This window comes from Nanorana parkeri, unplaced genomic scaffold (assembly GCF_000935625.1).
Source record: "Nanorana parkeri isolate BGI_ZX_2015 unplaced genomic scaffold, ASM93562v1 scaffold382, whole genome shotgun sequence".
Classification (NCBI taxonomy): Eukaryota; Metazoa; Chordata; class Amphibia; order Anura; family Dicroglossidae; genus Nanorana; species Nanorana parkeri.
This window is the reverse complement of record NW_017306650.1, coordinates 1,051,801-1,071,426: the sequence shown is the minus strand read 5'-3', so window position 1 is coordinate 1,071,426 and position 19,626 is coordinate 1,051,801. Positions and strand designations below refer to the sequence as shown.

Sequence of the window (19,626 nt, the reverse complement as noted above, 5' to 3'; positions counted from 1 at the left end):
AGTACTATTTTTGGGAATTGCTAAAATATAAGACCTACCCCGAAAATAAGACCTAGTTGTGACCATTCCCAGGGCCGGTGGGAATGGTCACGTAAGGGGGAACTTGAAGAGCCGCGGGAGAGAATCAGACGTGACAACGAAGCTTGTTTCCTTTAGTTCCCAAACTATGGAGACTTTAGTTCATCTTCCACAATGTGTGTGTATACACACACAAAAACAAACACACACTAAAGATGAACTAAAGTCTCCAAAGTTGGGGAACTAAAGAAAACAATGGAAATGGAAAAGTAATGGGGGGAAAAAAAAGAAGGGGAAAAAAGGAGGAGGGAAGAGTAAAAGAAAAGGGACTTGAGGTTGTTCATGGACAATACAGTTTAATGAAGCAGTAAGAGTTTGTTTTTGATGTGTGTCTTTTTTTTTTATTGTAAATGACCCCCAGTACCTGAACAGAGGTCTCAGTTGACTCACTACTACAGCTCTGCTATCAGCAGGGAGTGTGAGTTTTAACGATTCATGAGCTGTAGAGATAGGAAGCACTGGTCTTTATGTGCAACCTGCTAACTGTGCAACAGACTTTTGCATGGGGGGTGATAGTAAGCATAATTAAAAATAAAGGTCAAAACACACTGATCCCAAAAGCACAGAAGCAATGAACAAAATATATAAAAGTCTAAACCTATGAATCTTGGTGAAATGCAAATATACAACAAAGTATATGAAATATTGTTAAAAATGTAGCACTTGAGAGAAGACTGTGAGCCTATTAAACATACTACGTACACAACATTGCTAGGATTGGATTACCTGTTGGTAATGAGCCGTGAGTTGACATATCTGTATTCACCTTCATATCTCTGCTCAGCAATAGTCATTTTACCTATCGGCCGCCTGAGGCGTGTAAGAAAAAGTCCTGAGACCAGCAGATAAGCCATCATGCTAGCTGGACCCTGTCGGAGCAAAGTACCACTAACGGTTATTATATTATCATCTTCATGACAGTAATTGCAAGATAGAAACATACGTATGGCAGTCCAAGCCTGAGTCACAATACCTGAGCTCCAATTGCACTTGTCAGCTTGAAAATATACAGGACGATGTCCAAAAATGGCTGTAATATAGAAAAAAAACAAAACTGAATAATTGTATACACTGTAATAAAAGACAAATTATATAAAGATTTATATTTAAAATGAAAAAAAACACAAAAATATATAAAAATAAAACAAAATGATTGATGACTGAAAAATTATGATTTTAAAAAAAAGGTACATTACACACACACCTGCCTTCAGTGGAAGACTATGGAAACAAATGCTCACTTTAAAATTGATGTTTAGGCAATAAGTTAGGAATAAATATTACATTTGACCACAAGAGGGAAATGAGAAGTTCACACCTAAAATTTGTTCCAAAACTACCTTTAATAATCTGTTGGCCATCATAGACCTAGAATTTTAGAAACGACTGTATATACATAAACAGAGGAGGTCGATGCACAAATGGCTGTATAATTTCCTGTTCCACATAGAAATTGGGAAGGACTCAAGAAAGCAGGAAAATGGCACTTTAGCCATTTAGCCAAAAGTGCCATTTTCGGCCGATATGTATTGGCGGCCGATATATCGGTTCATCCCCAATTCATATCAATCCTGTTTCCAGCAGTACAGCCTGGTCATGTGTGTGAACACATCCTTGCTGCAGCTGTTTAAGGTCACCAATAGAGGGAGTCGTTTAAAGACAGTAGACCTGCTCTGTACTGAGTTAAACAAGCAAGTCGTCTCCCAGGAACAAATGTTTAGTCTCAGAGCACAGTAGGGCAGGATACCGGGAGGTTGCAAACAGTATTGCTGGGAACAGGACTTCTCTTCAATATAGATAGCATATAGTGTGCTATCTTTTTACTGCTGGGCAAGTATAAATGTATATTTATAGTGATAGTTTTGTTATACTTTAAAGCGGAAGTAAAACGCAGTGTGCACAGCATACTTGCACATTATGGCACACTTGAAACCCGTGACACACTGCATGCGAAGCTGTGCAGAGCAAAGCAAAGCCGTCAGGCACGAATGTTCGCATGCAGTGTGTGAGCTGAGCACGGCCAGATGAATGACTGCATCTTTAGCCAATCGGCTCACGTGTAACAACCGAATGGACTTTGCATCCTGACGTGCGGGTTTATACGTGCGAGCGGATTGGCTGAAGGTTTATACGTGCGAGCTCACGCAAGATGACATGCCGAAGTCAAAAATACATGACACTGCACACGAAGGCAGCGCACCACCGCTCCACTCTGCTTTGCATGCAGTGTGTCACAGCCTTTACTTTACAAGTGTGCCCTGCTCCAGCATTTGTAAGATGCATCTTTTGACCCCCAATAGGTCCCCTGCCACCCTCTTCAGCCATTAGGTGGCCACTGATGCAAATCATGCACATAGGGGATGCATCCTCCCCATCATCAGGCCCATTCTCAACATCTTCGAGAATGAGCAGAGAGTGTACACTGCATGGTGCATGTGCCGTACAGAGCATGCAGAAAAAAAAATTGCTTAGAAGTTTGACAGAAGAGACTGTGCATGTATATTTTGCCAAAAATCCCTAATCCCCAACTCCTAGCAATTGTTTTTCCACTTTACTTTAATGCAAACATTTGAGCATTAAAAGGTAGCAAGCTCTATAACAGGCACACGCATGCCTGCTTTGATGTCCAGATTTCTAGTTACCTAAACATTGACCAACTCCTAAAGTTATCGAATGTTACCCCGTTTCACCATAGCTAGTTATAACACAAGGTTCCCACACTTTGGAGAGCACTTAAAATTAGCAGTCCGCTACCAGCATCAAAGCATGATAAGAAGAACACATTTTTATTTTGGTATAAACCACACTAAACTATTGAACAAACAAGTAACTGGTTCTAAACATAATTATCTCAAGTGAAAGCCAAAGGATAAAGCCACCTTGCTCAGATTGGAATACAAGTCCACAACACTGTTGCAAAACTTTTCAACATCTTGTGTAAGCAGCTGGTCGGCATTTGCTATGCGGTTGTCCAGGTTTCCCATCTTGTAATAAGTAAAGGATCTAAAACAAAACATTGTGACAGATAACACACCTGTACAGCCAGGAGGAACTTCATACAAGTCAAATTACAATACCCCAAAATGTCCTTTTCTACAATCAAGAAAACAAAATTAAACCTTAAATGAAAAGTGTATTAATAAGACAAGTGAGCCCATGATGCAGCAACATAACATTGCAAGAAGCCTCTGGTAGAAGCCTACAATCTTCGAGGCCTGCATTGCATTCTTTTGGAGACCGCAAAGTAGAACCTATTTAGCTTTACATCAAGTAAAGTCACTTGAAGCCAATTTCAATTTGTATTCAGCGATCTTCTAAAGTTTCTCACACAGGTAATTTGTTACATCACAGATTACTATACGGTGACTATATAAAAGGTTTCACAGTAAAGAAGAAAGTACAGTAAACTCCCCATTATCCGACATTCAAGCAACCAGCAAAAAAAAGCCACTTGATGACCGGGGTGTTTGCACCCCCTTACTGTCCAGGACATTTTTCAGTATTCATCGCTGCGGTACTTTGACTGACATTTATTCCGTCATGCAACGCTGTACTGAAATGAATTTTATACCATTTTTGGGGGACAGATAGAGCTTTCGTTTGGTGATATTTAATCACCACTGCGGTTTTTATTTTTTACTATATTACAAAACAAAGTACCCTAAATGTTGGGGGGAAAAAACGGTTTCCCTATAAAATGGTTCAAAACATTTATTATCACCCCAATTTTTTGGTAAAATATAAAAGACAGGGTCACGTCATGTAAATAGACACCAAACATGTTAAGCCTTAAAAGTGCGTGCACCCACAAAATCGGAAAAATTTACCACACCCAAAATTGGCCATAGGCGACTCTTTAAAAGCTCTTACCGTTCATCAGTTTGGTGTTATCGGTGATTAATGGCCCTAAAAGTATTGCTCTCACTCAGACGTTCGCGGCGATATGCAACATGTGCGGCACAATAGGTGGAATCCTCATTTTCGCACATAGGCACACCCGCCGCATGTTTGAGTGTGTATGTGGGCGGGGGGTAGGGGACTTTAAAAAAATGTTTGCGTTATTTTACTTTTTTTTTACGCTTCTTTATTTTTTTATGTACACTTAACTTTATTGCTATCACATGGGGGACTAAGAAATCCCTATGTGATAGCCAATTCACATAACAGGTCCTCTTTATGGAGACATCAGGGGTCTCTAAAACACCTGTTACCTAGGGACTCCCAGAGAAGCTGATGAAGCAGAGATCTGCTTCAGCAGTTTCTCACCGGCATCTGTTGCCAGAGTGACACTGAATGCAGAAGTGATGTAATATACAGAAGAAGGGAGCGACAACGGCGGTACAGGGGGCGCACACCCGCACCTACTACAAGCGGTCGGGCATCTCTAGAGACGTCCTGACGCTTGAATGTAAACAGCCATTGCTGGGTGTTTACATTTCTGACAGTTTCTCCACTCGTGTGCGCGCTGAGTGCCGTACACGAGCCGGGTGGAGGGGCAGGACGTCTTAAGACGCCCTCCCGCTCCTATAGGGCTCCCGTCTGGCTGTTCAGGAATGGTCATGGACGGGGGGTGCGTTAGAAACCTGAGAATAGACCTGAGAGAGAAGATTCTCGCTCAGGTCTGCTCTTCTGCTTGGTGGGCAGGGTTTCGACAGCCTGCTATTATTTATTTCAAATTGCAATAGCTAATAGCAGGCTGGCTATTGCACCTGCCCAGTGAGCAGAGGAGCAGATCTGAGGAGAGAACTTTCTCTTTCAGGTCTGCCCCTAAGCTCAGTGGGCAGGGCTTCAACAGCCAGCCTGCTATTGCAATTTTAAATAGCTAATAGCAGGCTGGCTATTGAAAGCCATTCACCTGTCGGCTGCGGAAGTTAGCTGGCAGGTGAATTTGGATGAAGGGGTGGTTGCTTGAGAGTTACGCTTAACTCTCAAGGAACCAGAAACTACAGTTTACCGACACCTACTGATCCCCATGGGTGCTGGATAACTGGGTGTCTACTGTATATATTTACCTCCCTTCTTGCTGAGCACAACTGTATTTAAGAGAACTCCTCAGCCAAAGATGGCAGAGAAATGGAAACATCCAGAAGTAACTTCCTGCTCCCCTGTTGTGCTTAGTAGTTCCTCCAGTCCTCCTCTATGTTACTTATGTGTTCTGTGTTGGCATAGGGGTAGGCAGGATAAACCAATGAGTGCAGCAGCAGACCAGGATACTGGCACTCCTAGAAGTGTCTGGTTATGAAGAGTCTTCAGCTGGTGACTAAAAGGAAAACTGCACTGAAACCTGAAGCTTGACATGCATTTCTGATTCCCATAGAAATCCACTTACACTTTCTTGTTTACTAGATGAAATTTACCCTCCAGTGAATTAAATGCAAATTCTGTGATACTGTCTAACTTGCTTCACCCTGTATGACCTCCCTGCTGGGAAAACTACTGCACTGCAGGAGGAACTCTCTCAAATGGCCTGACTAGAAGATTGTACCAAAGCCTACTAGTCCTGTATGTCAGTGGTGTGTTGAAAGCTCCATGGATGTCATGCAAACAACAAGTATTATGCTAATGATTATGGTCCCTTAAAAAAAAGCCAACAGTCTCGGTGTAGGGGACCGTCCACCTCACACCTATAATGATCTTTAACACTTGTTCCGTTGATTTGTTTTACAGTCTGCAGGGCTCTGCACAATGTTATGACTGTATACTTTCAATTTGTGTTCCTTGTTGCGGGGCTTGCACGCCCTATTTCTGTTCTCTTATTTTTGTAACCTTTATGTGAAAACAAAAATTATAAAAACCAAATAAAACCTTTGTGAAAGAAAAAAAAGCCAACAATGTAGCCTGCCATGAGAAAATCTAATAAAAAATTTTTTTAAAACAGTACTCACTTCAGATATTCATCATAAAGGTGCTTAGTTAGTCTTTCCCGAAAACATAACTTCAGTTCATTGAGGCCAAATTTCAAAAAGTTATTTACTAATGAGATCTGTAAATCCAGAAATATAATGTTAAAATGGTTAAAAAGGTGCTTGCCATGAAGAAAAATAAAACCACCCCCCACAATCAGCAAGACAGCCTCATGCAAAAAAAAACATAAGCAAAACATGTGACTATCATTAATACAGTCAGAACCAGGAGCAAAATGGTACCAAATTTATAAGCCTTCATTATTTTAACACTTCATTTGCCTTAAAAAAAAAAAATACTTTGGGGAAGATAAAAAAAAACCCAAACTTACGGCAGGCATGGCGGTGATAAAGTTGATTAGGTACTTCCTAAAATCTTTTTTGCTGCGACCAATGATAGCACTGCAAACCATCACATGCACACAGTGTTAATAGCATACATGTAAAAAAACATTTAATAGAGTATTTAAAAAGCATGCCTCTGTAAGAAAACATGCCAGAATTCTTATTTACAAAAGGAGAGACTAGGCAACAAAGTATTAAGTATTTAACATGTTGATACGCTACAGTTGGTGCTGACAATGAAGGTACACCTTGATTTGTGGAACACAGATAAGTAAATGTCGGTGTAAATTAAAGTGACTGTCACTTTTAAACCTCAAAGGCGTCCTTGCAAAGAAAAGGGATAGTTTCTAACCCTTCTGCCAATGACTTCCACTGTTTTCGTAACATATCCTGGTTATAAAATGTTATGTATCTCACATTGCCAGGAATATTCGATGCTTAGCACCCTTCTGTGTGCTCACTCTGACCCCTACGTCACCACAGGACACAGTAGAGATGTAGAGATCAGAGAAGTGAACCCACCCAGAAGTGTACCAGGTGCTGAAGGTCTTTCAGACAGCACATATCATGAAGAAGGCAGAAATCAGTGCCGAGGGTGGTGCGAGGGTTAAATATCATTACATAGGTTAGTCAGGTTGAAAAAAGACACAAGTCCATGGAGTTCAAACTATAGAGATTGGTTTACTTTGTAGGAATGCCTGTGGCTCAGAGAATTAAAAAAGTCAGTCACTTTAAATGACAGCTATTCAGCCTGGAAAAGTTTTGGTTGCTATAATCATCATCCTTAGCAAACAAAGAAGGAAATTGTGGTTTTAAAATGTTTCCCCTCTGTCCTCTGATTTTTCTGGCACCAGTCATGTGACCATTGTTGAGCCATGGTCATGTGGTCTTTTCCATTGATTGGCTAGCATGAACAGCTGTCTCTAAAGCCCTTTTAGCAGAGATCACATGACTAAATGCCTTGGTAATGTTCATGTGACTGGCACAGAAGGGGTTTGAAATCTAAAGTACTACAAAGCAATGGTAAGTATTTTAAAACATAAAATAAATTGTACCCTGCAACATGCGTCTGATCATTTAAATCCTAAGAGAGGGAATGGTTCTCTCGTTTCTAGACCCGATTATACATGGTGCTGAGCACACTCAAATACAAGAAATCGTCACATAGAAAAAGAAACAAATGTGTGTCTGCACTCAGAGGTAATTTGTCTAAAATAGCTACTTCAAAAAAAAACAAAAAAAACATTAAAAAAAACAACACTAGGTGATTGCATCAAGACACAAATGTAAAATAAGGCAAATTTGTCTTTTAAAGTTCCAGGAATACTCCACCATATCAGGACCACTTTTCCCTAGAGCACAACTAAACCAGGTTGTGAGGGCACTCTGCAAAGACTCTCCATAGAAGCTACCATTGTTTCCAGAAAAGTAAACTCCTCATCACAAAAAGAGCTGAGGATTATTCATATATTACACAGTTACTGCAACAGAAAGTACCATCAAAATAGACCAGATGAAATTGTTCTAAATAGTGTTTCCTACAAAACAATGGCGCTAATGTCTCCGATTTGTATAGTATTAAAGGATAACTATGAGGTGAGTGATTTACACTCATCCTCATAGTTAGAGCCGACATGTGACATTGAAACTGTCACACGTCAACTGCATAGAACGGGGATTGAAGGAACATATACTGTTGCTCGCTCCCTGCCCGATCATCTCCCTGCATAGAACGGTGACCGTCAGTCACGGTTTCTCGCAGGGATTCTCCCCTCTCCGATCCTCCAGCGCTGACTGGAGGAACGGACGGGGGAGGTAGCGGGCACAGCTGGCTCTGCCTCTAGATAGGCAGAGCCCGCTGTCAATCAGCCATCTGGGTGGATCGACAGTATTGTCGGGATCCGTCCTGGCTGTGGCGCTCGAAGTACATAGCGGGCATTAGCCCACTATATACTGAGCTTTGGGTCACAGGAGGAGGTTAGTATATGTCCTCCCCTGACCCTAAAAGAGAACTATGGGATAAAAAGGTTACCCCATAGTTCTCTTTTAAGGAAAGATTTTACCAGCCCCATAAGTGCTCGGATTATGAACTTCCACAATGCACCCATTATACAGGTATTTTTTACATGATGGCATTCTTCTCTTTAATGCATGCTGGATATCTTTCTACAGTTACAAGTGTCAGCAATTTGTATAATTATCAATCACCTCTGGTCACTCCTATTCCCTTTACCAGGCATATACAGTAGGTTACAAATGTAAGATGTACACGTATTTTGCAGAATATGTGAAAGCCGCACCGCCTCGTCAAGGCACCTCTATATAGTGCAGTCCTAACTCTAAACTATGAGAGTCTCCATCTTGGAGCACATGTGGCAAAAGATAAAATTGGGTGCAGGTTTTCTGCAGAAGACATGTATCTAAACCTCTGTTTTTAACCTTAGCGGTGAGACAAGTTTTTTTTTGCATGCTGGCTGGTGAGTGTGCTGGCAAACTTTTTTTCTGTTGTACTGTATAAAGCCCTTCCATGTGCACCTTGCTGTAAAGCTGGTGACGAATTGATGAGTGCGTTTGCCATTTGTTTTGCTTTCCTATTTGTGACATCATCAAGACCAATTGGAGGATATGCCAATGTTTTTAAACTATATAATTCAACTTGTCCCACTGGGCACCATTTCCAGTTACAATACAACTCTTGTTGCCATCAGAGTTTCTCGGTTTCCTACTTTATCTACACAGGAGAGCACTACGCTCCATGTGAACCACATTCTTATAATTTTGTTGGACTTTGCGTTTGCAGTATCCTCAAGCTACAAATATACTCTTTTGATTCCACAGGAGTTGGGTTTTTTTTTATATATTATCCTTTCTTGAACAACTCCATTTATTCTAAGAAGTTGTAAGAACTATGTTACATTTATCATTCATTGGTGATCATTTATTATCATTATCATCATTCATATCAGGCCATCAACACATCATCCAGTTGCAGAGTATTGTAAAAACACTGTTTAGAACAGTTTCCTCTGGTCTTCTTTGATGGCACTTTCTGTTGCAACAACTATGCAATATTTAAAAGGTATATAATATGGAAATGTTGACTCTTGACAAACAGGGTATTATAATTATACTGAAGGATCTTGAGTGATACAAGTTTGTTGCAACAACTATAACCTCTATGAAGAGACTTTACAACCTGGTTTAATGGTGCTCTATGAGAAAATGGTTCTGATGTAGTGGAGTACTGCTGGAATTATAAAGTGATATTAGGGCAAAATGTTTTTAAGCTATTTAAAATGTTTAAGACTTCTAGCTTCCTGCAGAATCAGCTCGTCTCCCGAGCACTGGCCCTGATGTCCTGTTTTAGGGTGGCTCCTTTCCCTTGCAGGACCCTATGAATCCATCCTTGTGTGTGTTAGTAAGCTATGGGTGTCTCCATAAACATACAGGCACAGCAGGGCAAGTCGCTCCCCTGCTCCCTACACTCCTTCCTCCCTTCTCCAAGCTAGTATATGGACAGCTACTGGAGACTGTGCTGTCCCTTGTGTTCTTGTACTGGACAGGAAGTTCAGGGAAGCCAAGCTGAGAGAATAGGAGGGAGCTGTTTGCAAACAACTGTAAGTGCTTGGGCAAAACTTTAAAGGAATACTATGCTGCCAATGTACTGTATATTTGTTTCATCTGGATTTATTATTGGAAAAAAAAAAAACTTTTCCAGTAAAATCAGTTACGTCTGCGAGTGCAGGAACACATTGCTTTGTTCGTTTGTATGCGAGTAAAAAGGTATTTCCTCGACTGGCTTCTACTATCTGATTTTTTTTAGCACTAGGGTGTTGACTGTAATAAAGACATTTCCAGAGGGTAGAAGTCTGCTTTACTAAGACTGGCCACATAGTGGAATTCTTACAGTGGGTGTCCCTGCTGACCCAACAAAAGTTGATTACTCAACTGACTTTTGACAAAGGAGCTGGGCCAAAAAAAAAAAATCAGTGAATCACCTGTAGTCACTGTTCATGTATTTTGTCAGCAGTGGGTAGTGTAGCTAGAGATTCTCCCATCCACGTATATATGGGCTGCTTAAAAGTGTTGCACAGAATCCAGCTGTATCTTATCTCAGTAATTGTTACTCTATCTTATCTTAATTTATGACTTATCACCTTTAAATATACTTAGTACACCTTGCTGACATTGCTTTGGTTGGAACAAGTTGACGCAATCTGTGGTTCTTCATTCTGCATTACTTTATGTATTATCTATACAACATTGTACTGTAAACTATGTTCACTATTCACCTATGATTTAAAAAAAAAGTATTATATAGGCCTATGCATTTTCTCAAGAATATTAATAATTTCTAGAAGTGCAAAGATTTTAATTTAAAAACAAGTGGCAACAGTAAGGACATCGTGTAGCATAATAATAGAATTAAGTAGGAGGCCATCCCTGAAGATATAAAAAAACTTCAGCTCTGCCCTATGCAGAAGGCACTCTGCTTCACTTATTACAATACACAGTCACGTGAAAAAGTAAGTGCACCCCATGGAAACTGTTGATTTTTATAACGTATGTCAACAGGCAAACATTAAATCTTAATTCAATCACCATTTATAGATAAAGTTGACATACTTAAACAAATGACAGATAAAATTGACATGATGTGTTCATTCTCATAATCTATATGAACAAAAAAGCAGATTTGACAAGTGGAAAAATAAGCACACCCCTACATTTACCACAACCACAATTAGATAGGTCAGGTCTTCCAGATTCGGTACCAATTAGTAGACCCTCTTTTAGGATTATGCAGGAGTAACCTTTCTTATTTATATCTCACACATCTAGGGCCTGGTATTCTGTTTGATATTGATATGAGTGTGGCGCCATAATGCCAAGATAGAAAGAGCTTGCTGAGGCCCGCAAATAAAGACTGGTCAGTCCAGCAAATTCAGACCCATTAGATGGGTCTTTGATGCTAAAAGAATTCTCCCAGAACCCCCAAAATACATTGGGGAATCTGCAGGTAACTTTACAACAGTTGGTATGAAAGTGATTGCATCTACAAGCAAAAAGAGATTTAACCTGTATTGGAACTGTGGCAGGAGAAAGCACCTGCTGTTCAAAAAGAACATTACAGCAAGACTAGTTTGACTTTGAACATATAAGCAAAGACCAGGTCTTCTGGAACAATGTGCTGGGGACTGATGAATCAGAGTTGTTTGGCCACAGTATCAGTAGAATTGGCATAAACAGACAGCATTTTAGGGGAAGAACCTCATACCAACTGTGAAGCATGGTTGCGCAAATGGTATTATTTGGGGTTACTCTGCTGCTTCAGAGCATTGCAAGCTTGCAGTCATCTTCAGCCAAAGCAAAGTGTGCTTGATAACAGTATTAGGTCAATTGTCTCAAAGTTGAAGTTGAAATGGATCTCTCAACACAATAACGATCCAAAGCACACTAGCTAGAAATTTAAGGTTGACGTTTAATAATATTGGCCTGTAATTAGCAGTCTTGTATATCCTTGTTGGCCTTCAGTAGGACAATGAGGTGGGCTTGAGGAAGAGAAATACTGGGAATTCGTTAGAGAGTTAAATGCCCTAAGCAATGGCGTAACAAGCAACTGCAAGGTGGACCTGTAGTCGCGGCAATCCCTAGGCAGCTGCTCTCTGTCCAGTCCTGCCCAGCTGACTAACGTTGCTGGTTGCCAAGAGCTCGGTCGGACGCAAGCCAGAGCATTACGCTCAGCTCCCTGTCCAATGACTTCACTGAGCTGGGCGGGATGCCGGATAGAGCGTCACAGGTTGCTAAGAGCTCTACAGGGCAGAGGAACAATGATGACATTGGGTAGGTTTTTTTTGGTGGCATGAACAAATCTGCCCTGTGTGTTTCTAATGCCATAGATTTGGTTTGCAGCTTAGTCTCTTTTAACATCTAGATATTTTCCCCTCTTGTCCCTGTGTTTATAGTATATTTTCTTTTGCAGGAATATATTTTGCTTCCATTTCGCTCTACCTTCCAGGGCATTCTGGATTTCTCTGCGAGCATGGACAAGTTACGCAGTTATATTAAAAGCAATAAATAATCTCTGTTGACACCTTACTAGTTTATTCTTTTATATAGTGTTCTCTATGCTTTTTCAATAGTGACCCAATTCCATCGTGGGGGGTTTGAGGTCAGTTTGTGAAAGAATGATATAGCTTGGGGTGTGATCAAAAAAGGTGTGCTTTTCTTGGCTTCTTGTAACAGGGAAGGGTGCACTTTTCCATGGTACACCTTCACATCCATTTACATTTTTGTTATATAACTGATTAAAAAGGGATATGTTCCTTGTGTTTTAATTCAAACATCAAATTTATCTGTAAGCACTGCTTTAATAAAGATCTAAAGTTCGTCTGTTCAAATATGTTGAAAAAAAATAAATAAAAATCAACAATTTCCATGTGGTGGACTTACTTTTTCATACGACTGTACATAAATAAATAATTTACAAACAGTTCACTGTGTACAGAAGCCATGCATCATTTCATCAACAAGCAGTAGTTCATGTCATGCTTTTATGGCTAACAAATTCCCACAAAGTTACCAGGGGAATTGCAGCTATATACTGGAAAAAGTATTTCTTGAAAACTGCTTTATTCCTGCTTATGATTCCACTGAAACAAGAATAGAAAACAAAAAACTTATATATTTTTAAAAATAGAACAGGAAGAAACAAGCAAAACAATGTAAAAACACATTGCTCTCGAATAGTAAAATATTAGAAAAGTGTTCCTTCTAAAGAACTAGATTGCATCTGCCAAAATTAATCATAAAAATAAGACTGTAGACATGCATAGTCAAAAGTAAAAACTGGTACACATTTCAATAAGTGGAAGCAGTAAAAATGTGAGAAAAAACAATTAGGATGACACAATCTGATAACTTCCTGTGCTCTCTGCCTGTGCAGACTCTCTTCAGCTACACTTTTGCCCTCTATGAAGGGTAAAGTCCTGTGGTCCTCTCCCCTTTCTTGTGTCCCGATACAACAGGATGAGTGAGCGTTGTCATCCTAGAACTGAAAGTGTTTTACAAGCAGAATCACCAGGTGATAAAAGCACACTCATGCAGCTACCACATCTAAAGGACTGGTAAGTGGCATATATTAAATTTTTGTCCTGCGATTTAAATGGCCAAGTGGCACCATAATTGAAGGACCTAATATGACAACTCAGGTGACTTAAAGGAGAACTATGAGGTGAGTGAAAATCACTCAGCCTCATAGTTCGAGCCGACGTGTGCCAATTAAACTGTCACACGTCGGCTCAATAGATTGGGAAGTGAGCGAACACATACCGTCCTTCGCTAACTTCTCTATCCTGCCCCTGCGGAGAGCCATGACAGTCACTCAAGGCTCCCTGCAGGGATTCCCCCCTCTCCGATCCTCCAGCGCTGACTGGCGGAACGGACAGGGGAGGGGGCGGGTACAGCTGGCTCTGACTCTAGATAGGCAGGGCCAGCTGTCACTCACGCAGCTGGGTGGATCTCGACAGTAATGTCAGGATCTGTCCCGGCTGCGGCGGTCTCAGTATACCGCGAGCTGTTGCTCGCGGTATACTGAGCATTAGGTCACGGGAGGACGCTAGTTTGTGTCCTCCCGTGACCCTGGGAGAACTATGGGGAAAAGCACTGACCCCATAGTTCTCCTTTAATTATGTCTACCTAATGTACCTCGTGTAAATTAACAGTCTACAGAGCTACTTTTAATATTCAAGTATTCTACAATTGTGCCAAAAGTGTTTATACTGTGCAACAATATTTTGCCATGTAGAAATTCATAAAGTGGATCCGAACTCAAAAAGTGAAGATTTACCATGTTATAGGGAGCAACTAAATAATGCCTAAGCAGTACCTTAAAAAAAAATCTAATTTTGTCTTCAATTCCTCCTGAAACTAGCAGCTCTGTACCGAAAGCCTCATAGCTGCATGTCTACAGTGTTAGATCATCTATGGCACTACTGCATCTGCTATGCTAGTCCCAATATTTGGAGTGAGATTTGGTGAGGTCATTGCTGTGACACTCACTGTTCTTGCTGGGGAGTAAACTGTACCCGGGGTGCCTGCAGTGCAAAGATATTTCGGTTTTATTTATTCTGTGGATCTTCTGTGCTTTATTAATCTTTCCCTTTTGTTTCTTGGTTACTATAACGTTAGTCACCAGACCACCATTCATCAGGAGGCAGCTCGGATATGAGAGGGCAAAGCCCTGCCTCTACCTGAATGACCACATCCACCTAGAAACACAGTGCAGAAGAAGGCATGGTAAATGGGAAAAAGCTCAGCATCAGTGACACCATGGGGATTAAGATTAATCCTTTGTCCTCTGTCTTCCACAGTTCAGGTGCTTTTTAAGTATCCTAGCAACTTAAAAGGCTTAACAAGCCCATAAACATAATATGTTATATTAACAAGAGCAAACAAAAGCAAACCGCGCCAGCAGTTTGTTCTTAGCTCAGGAAATCTGCGTTGAATTGCCACGTGGGTGTTTTTATTTTAGAATAAATTGCAGTTTAAGTGGTAAATATTTGCAGTCTTTTTAGTTCCATATCTTATTCTAAATGGCAGAGTGTACTGAGAATGAATGTACTTCCCATTCCAACAACAGGTACATCCTATCTAATGTACATCCTCATGGGAGAAGCTGGTAGAAAAATAAACTGTGAATACCTCTCAATGAAAGTACCATTCTGTATCATCCAGACATCACAGTACGTTCGTGCTATCAGCATGACAGCTATGAGTAACAGATATCCACTCTAGAACACAAACAATTTAGTCAGAGACCACAAAACATAGTAATGGCATACACTATAATACAGATGAATGGAATCACTCCCGTACATGGGCTAACAGATGGACACAAAGCACTGACCTCCTTACTGATCTTTTTCGGGACTAATATTTTTAAGATGCTGCCAATTCTTCCAAAGAAGACTCTGTCGACCACGGCCTTTTCTTTCTTCCCCTCTTTCTGTGGAAAGAAAAAGTTGGAAATGTTGAAACACGCAGGTTATCTTTTCACTAACTGTTTACAACAAGAGGGTAAGAGAACCTATTTATCATAACATACAAGAACGTCACATATGCCTGCCAAATTTCCAGGGCGTTTCAAAATGAAAGGCAACCCTACAACCACACATTTCTGCTTTTCATCATTACGTTATCCTAAATCATAATGTTACTTGCTGCCTGTTATTTTGCCTTCACAAACATCTGGGTTTCAAAATGTAAAAAAAGGACACGTACCCTATAAGATAAATATGCACTTGTGTCTTATGTCTCCTTTTCTATACACCATAAGCTCTCATCTTCTATCTTAGGCTCTCCCCTTAGGGCTCACTTTTGACGTCTTTGTTTTTCTGCATTTGAAGTAAATTTTAATCTTCCGTCTGCAGTTTTATATTCACAATAATTGTAGATGACGTAAGGTAAAGCCCAACACTGGGCAGAATTACCTTCACAGGTGTCAAGCAGAACACACCTTCTTCCCTGTTTGAAACCTGTGAAGGTAACCCTACCTGGAGTCTGGCTTTAAGCACATCCAACTCGTCAGGTTTTACTGCCACAGAGGCTCCACTGGAGGGATTCTCTCACTACCAGTCTCCAAGACAGGAAGTGAGGGGACGTTTCCTTAATAGCAATGCAGACAGAAGTAAAAATGCTTTTATTTTAAAGCTAAGTAGAGGAAGGCTTGAAATTCGGTCAGCTTTATATGGTGTTAGATAGTTTTGTGTTGTTTCCCTGTTCCAGATTTCCCCTTCCTGTCTGGTAAAACAAAGTCTCCAGAACAGAAACTGAGGGGAAATCTCTCAAACGGGGTGTTAACCTTTCCGTAGTCTATACAAAAAAAAAGAAAAGAAGTTTTGGCTACAAATAGACTTTAAGCCACTAAAGTGAAAAGGTACGTGTTAACTATAATCAAGGAAAGGAACAAAAAAGTATTGACTATCTTTCACAGAGTTGCCTGTGGGGTTGTGTGCTTGGGCGTATCAATGACACAAGGTGTTGATATGTAGTATTTGCTTGTACAATTTAAAACACCATAAACGATTTTTGGGACTGTGCAAGTAGACATCTCAGCAGTGCTACGCAAATAAAGACTTCACACTGCTGACCCCACATCAGGATCCAGCTGCTGAGATGCCTACTTGCACACCATTTCTGAGAAAGTGACGTGTTTTTGGTGTTTTGAGTAATACAAATATATACTAAATATACATTTCTTGTGTTATCAAGACTTCATTCATGGCAACCAACAACAATGCCCCCAACCACGCCAAGGGTGCCATTGCAAAAGCTGGCCAAAACTAATGTTAAGAATAGGGTTAACATTGAGTTTTACCAATTAGGTAAGCAAAGACAAAAGGTGCAATCACCTCATTGTTCTGTGCTGGTGTCCTTCCACTCTTCTTCCTGTTTGGGGGGGAAAAAAAAAAAAGTCAGCTTAAAATAAACAAACATTCACCCAACTAACGAATTAGCCAACGAACAAAATTCAAAATACTAACAATAACATACAAAGCCGTGCACAACTCTGCCCCCAACTACATCTCCTACCTCATCTCAACATATCACCAAAACCGCCCCTCTCCTCTCAAGACCTCCTGCTCCCTAAGGCTGGGTTCACACCATATTCTGGGCCAGATCATGACAAGATCTGGAACATAGTGCATTGCGTTTCTCCCGCTTTTAGCTTTAAAAATGGTCTTACAGGTGCGTTCCATACGTTGTGATGCGTTCCAGGGAAATTCCAGACCAAAACAAAATTAGGACAAGCTGTATTTTTCTGGTCTGTTCTGGAATGGACTGCGGTGGTGGGAACAGAGGCCAGAAATAGCAGAGAAATATTAGGATGCATTTTGGGTCCGAAAATAATTTGGTCTGGTGGTAATCTGGATGTGGTGTGAATGGGCCCTCAGTCTAGTCACTTCCTCCCATGCTTGCCTCCAGGACTTCTCCAAAGTGTCTACCATCCTCTGGAACTCCCTACCCCAATCTGTCCGCTTATCTCCTACTCTGTCCACTTTTAGGCAATCCTTAAAAACAAATCTCTTCAGGGAAGCCTATACCAGCTCAACATAACTGTCCTTTTACGTCTTCCACTAACTCAATCTAAACAATTATTACCTTTTGTATCACTTGCCCCTTTTACTAGATTGTAAGCTCTCACAAGCAGGGCCCTCCTAACCCTATTGTACTGACATTGTATTGTAACTGTACTGTCTCCCCTATTTTGTAAAGCACTTAGCAAACTGTTGGTGCTATATAATACTGTATAATAATAATAATAATAATTAGCAAAACAAAGTATGATAAAGGACACATTTGGTCCTAAATCACTTTACAATGACAAAAAGGGAAACACAAAAATGTCTAACCAGAATACAAACGTTGGTTGATTTTGGTTTAGTCATCAGCATATTACCAAGACCCAGTATGATCTTTAAAGGGGGCCCTTCTGGTGATTAAACAGAAGGAATTCATTGTCAAGTTAAAATCAAGTGACAACTGTGTCATTACCATGGGTAACCCGACGCAAAAATGTCTGATTTTGATATCTGAGCCTCAATGTGGTCATGTAAACTTTCCAATGTGAACTGCTAAGTGGAGACTGAAAATTAAATGTGACTTCTGCTGCCTGTAGAGATGACATATGTTAAAATTGTAGCTAAAAGTGGGATATAAGCCACACATAAGGGGATTTGTTTTATTCAATATGTACTATATATTTACTGGATTGTACATATAGTATTTAAAATGCTCCTTATAAAACAGCAATCATGGTAGCAGCTCATCTTAGCTCAATAACCAGGTTGCAATAGGTCCATTGCGAGATAGAAGCCCCATGACGGAGTTCACTCCTTCCGATGACAGAGTAGCATTCTATGGCTAAATGGCCGTACTATTTTGGTTCGAAGCGCTCCAATACAAAAGGTCTACTAAAATCATATCTTTGCATACCTGCAGGACTTCTGCTAAAGTTCACAGCTATGACACACAAGGTACTTGTTAAACACGTGCAGTCTATAACCTGTCATCCAACGCCTTGTAAAACCTCTGTCCTACTAAAGCAACAGACACAAAGTTCAAAGATTACTAGACTAGGACAGTGCAGGCATGGCTCGAAAATAGTGTCAGTGTAAGGAAGTTGCACACTAAATATGGAAAAGCAACAAAGCCTCACATCTAGCAATTCACAATTCTGATGTGATTTCCTGAAAAAATGTACTAGATTTAGTCAATTGGAGCACTGAATGCATTAAGTGGGCTGCAGGGGAGCTTACAAAAGAATGGAAAATCTCCACAATGAGGACACAGACTATATTTGCTACGTGTATAGGTTCTAACTAGGGTTGTTCAGATACCAGTGCAGATACTTGGCATTTTCAGGAGAACTACCAGGGTTGCTGCAGTTGCAGCTGGGACTTGGCTCTGACGCTCCACCACTGTCCTGAAATCATTAGTGTGTATTGTTTAAACAAAAATGTATCCGTACTTGTATCTGTGAGTACTTGGACAAGTATCAGTACTTGTAAAAATGGTATCGGTGAATACCAAATATATATATTATAATAGAAAAATCATACATAAAACGGATTCACAAATCCCAGGAGCTCCGTGTGCTCCTTACAAATGACAGCTGCCTCTTAACCCCTTCATGACTGAGGCCCTTTTTTCAATTTTTGCACCCATGTTATATTCCACATTTTAGGCCTGAAAATGACGTAAAACCCCCCAACATTATATATTTTCTGAATGCCAAGACCCTATAGAATAAAATGGTGGTAGTTGAAAATTTTTATGTTGCGCAATATTAGCGCAACTCCTTATTAAACCCCCAATGGTATACTGAGCTTAGGGTAACGGGAGGACGCTAGTTTGTGTCCTCCCGTTACCCTAAGGAGAACTATGGGGAAAAACACTGACCCCCATAGTTCTCCTTTAACTTTTGAATTTTTCTCTAGTCTGGTCTTGGAGCTCAAAAAAGTATCTGTACTTGTACCGAGTACGGTACTTGGTATATGAACATCCCTCATTCTAAACCTTCACTATTACATCCAAAATTAACAAAAAAAGGTTTTGGTTGGAGCTTGGCTTTAAAGTGACATTAAAGTCAAAAATGTTTTTCCCTCCCCCCAATGTTAAGGTCAGCACTTACCTTAAAGGAGAACTATGAGATGAGTGCTTTTCACTCACCTCATAGTTCTAGCCGACCTGTGACAATGAGACTGGCACAGGTCGGCTCAGTAGATCGGGAGGTGAG

General features: G+C 40.4%; 1 protein-coding gene across 2 annotated transcripts in view; it reads right to left on the bottom strand.

Moving 5' to 3' along the window:
- Positions 1-19,626, bottom strand: part of ABCD3 (ATP binding cassette subfamily D member 3) — a 63,606-nt gene that overhangs the window by 27,113 nt on the left and 16,867 nt on the right. Inside the window, exons 2-10 of one of the 2 annotated variants that reach the window (XM_018559223.1) lie at positions 18,378-18,386; positions 16,739-16,775; positions 15,235-15,333; positions 15,030-15,118; positions 6,314-6,383; positions 5,964-6,061; positions 2,958-3,081; positions 1,052-1,108; positions 805-947 (exon numbers count right to left, since the gene is read on the bottom strand). In XM_018559223.1, the coding sequence (XP_018414725.1) occupies positions 805-947; positions 1,052-1,108; positions 2,958-3,081; positions 5,964-6,061; positions 6,314-6,383; positions 15,030-15,118; positions 15,235-15,333; positions 16,739-16,775; positions 18,378-18,386 (726 nt within the window). The remainder of the gene's footprint in view (positions 1-804; positions 948-1,051; positions 1,109-2,957; positions 3,082-5,963; positions 6,062-6,313; positions 6,384-15,029; positions 15,119-15,234; positions 15,334-16,738; positions 16,776-18,377; positions 18,387-19,626) is intronic. The other variant, XM_018559222.1, reaches the window with a different exon arrangement.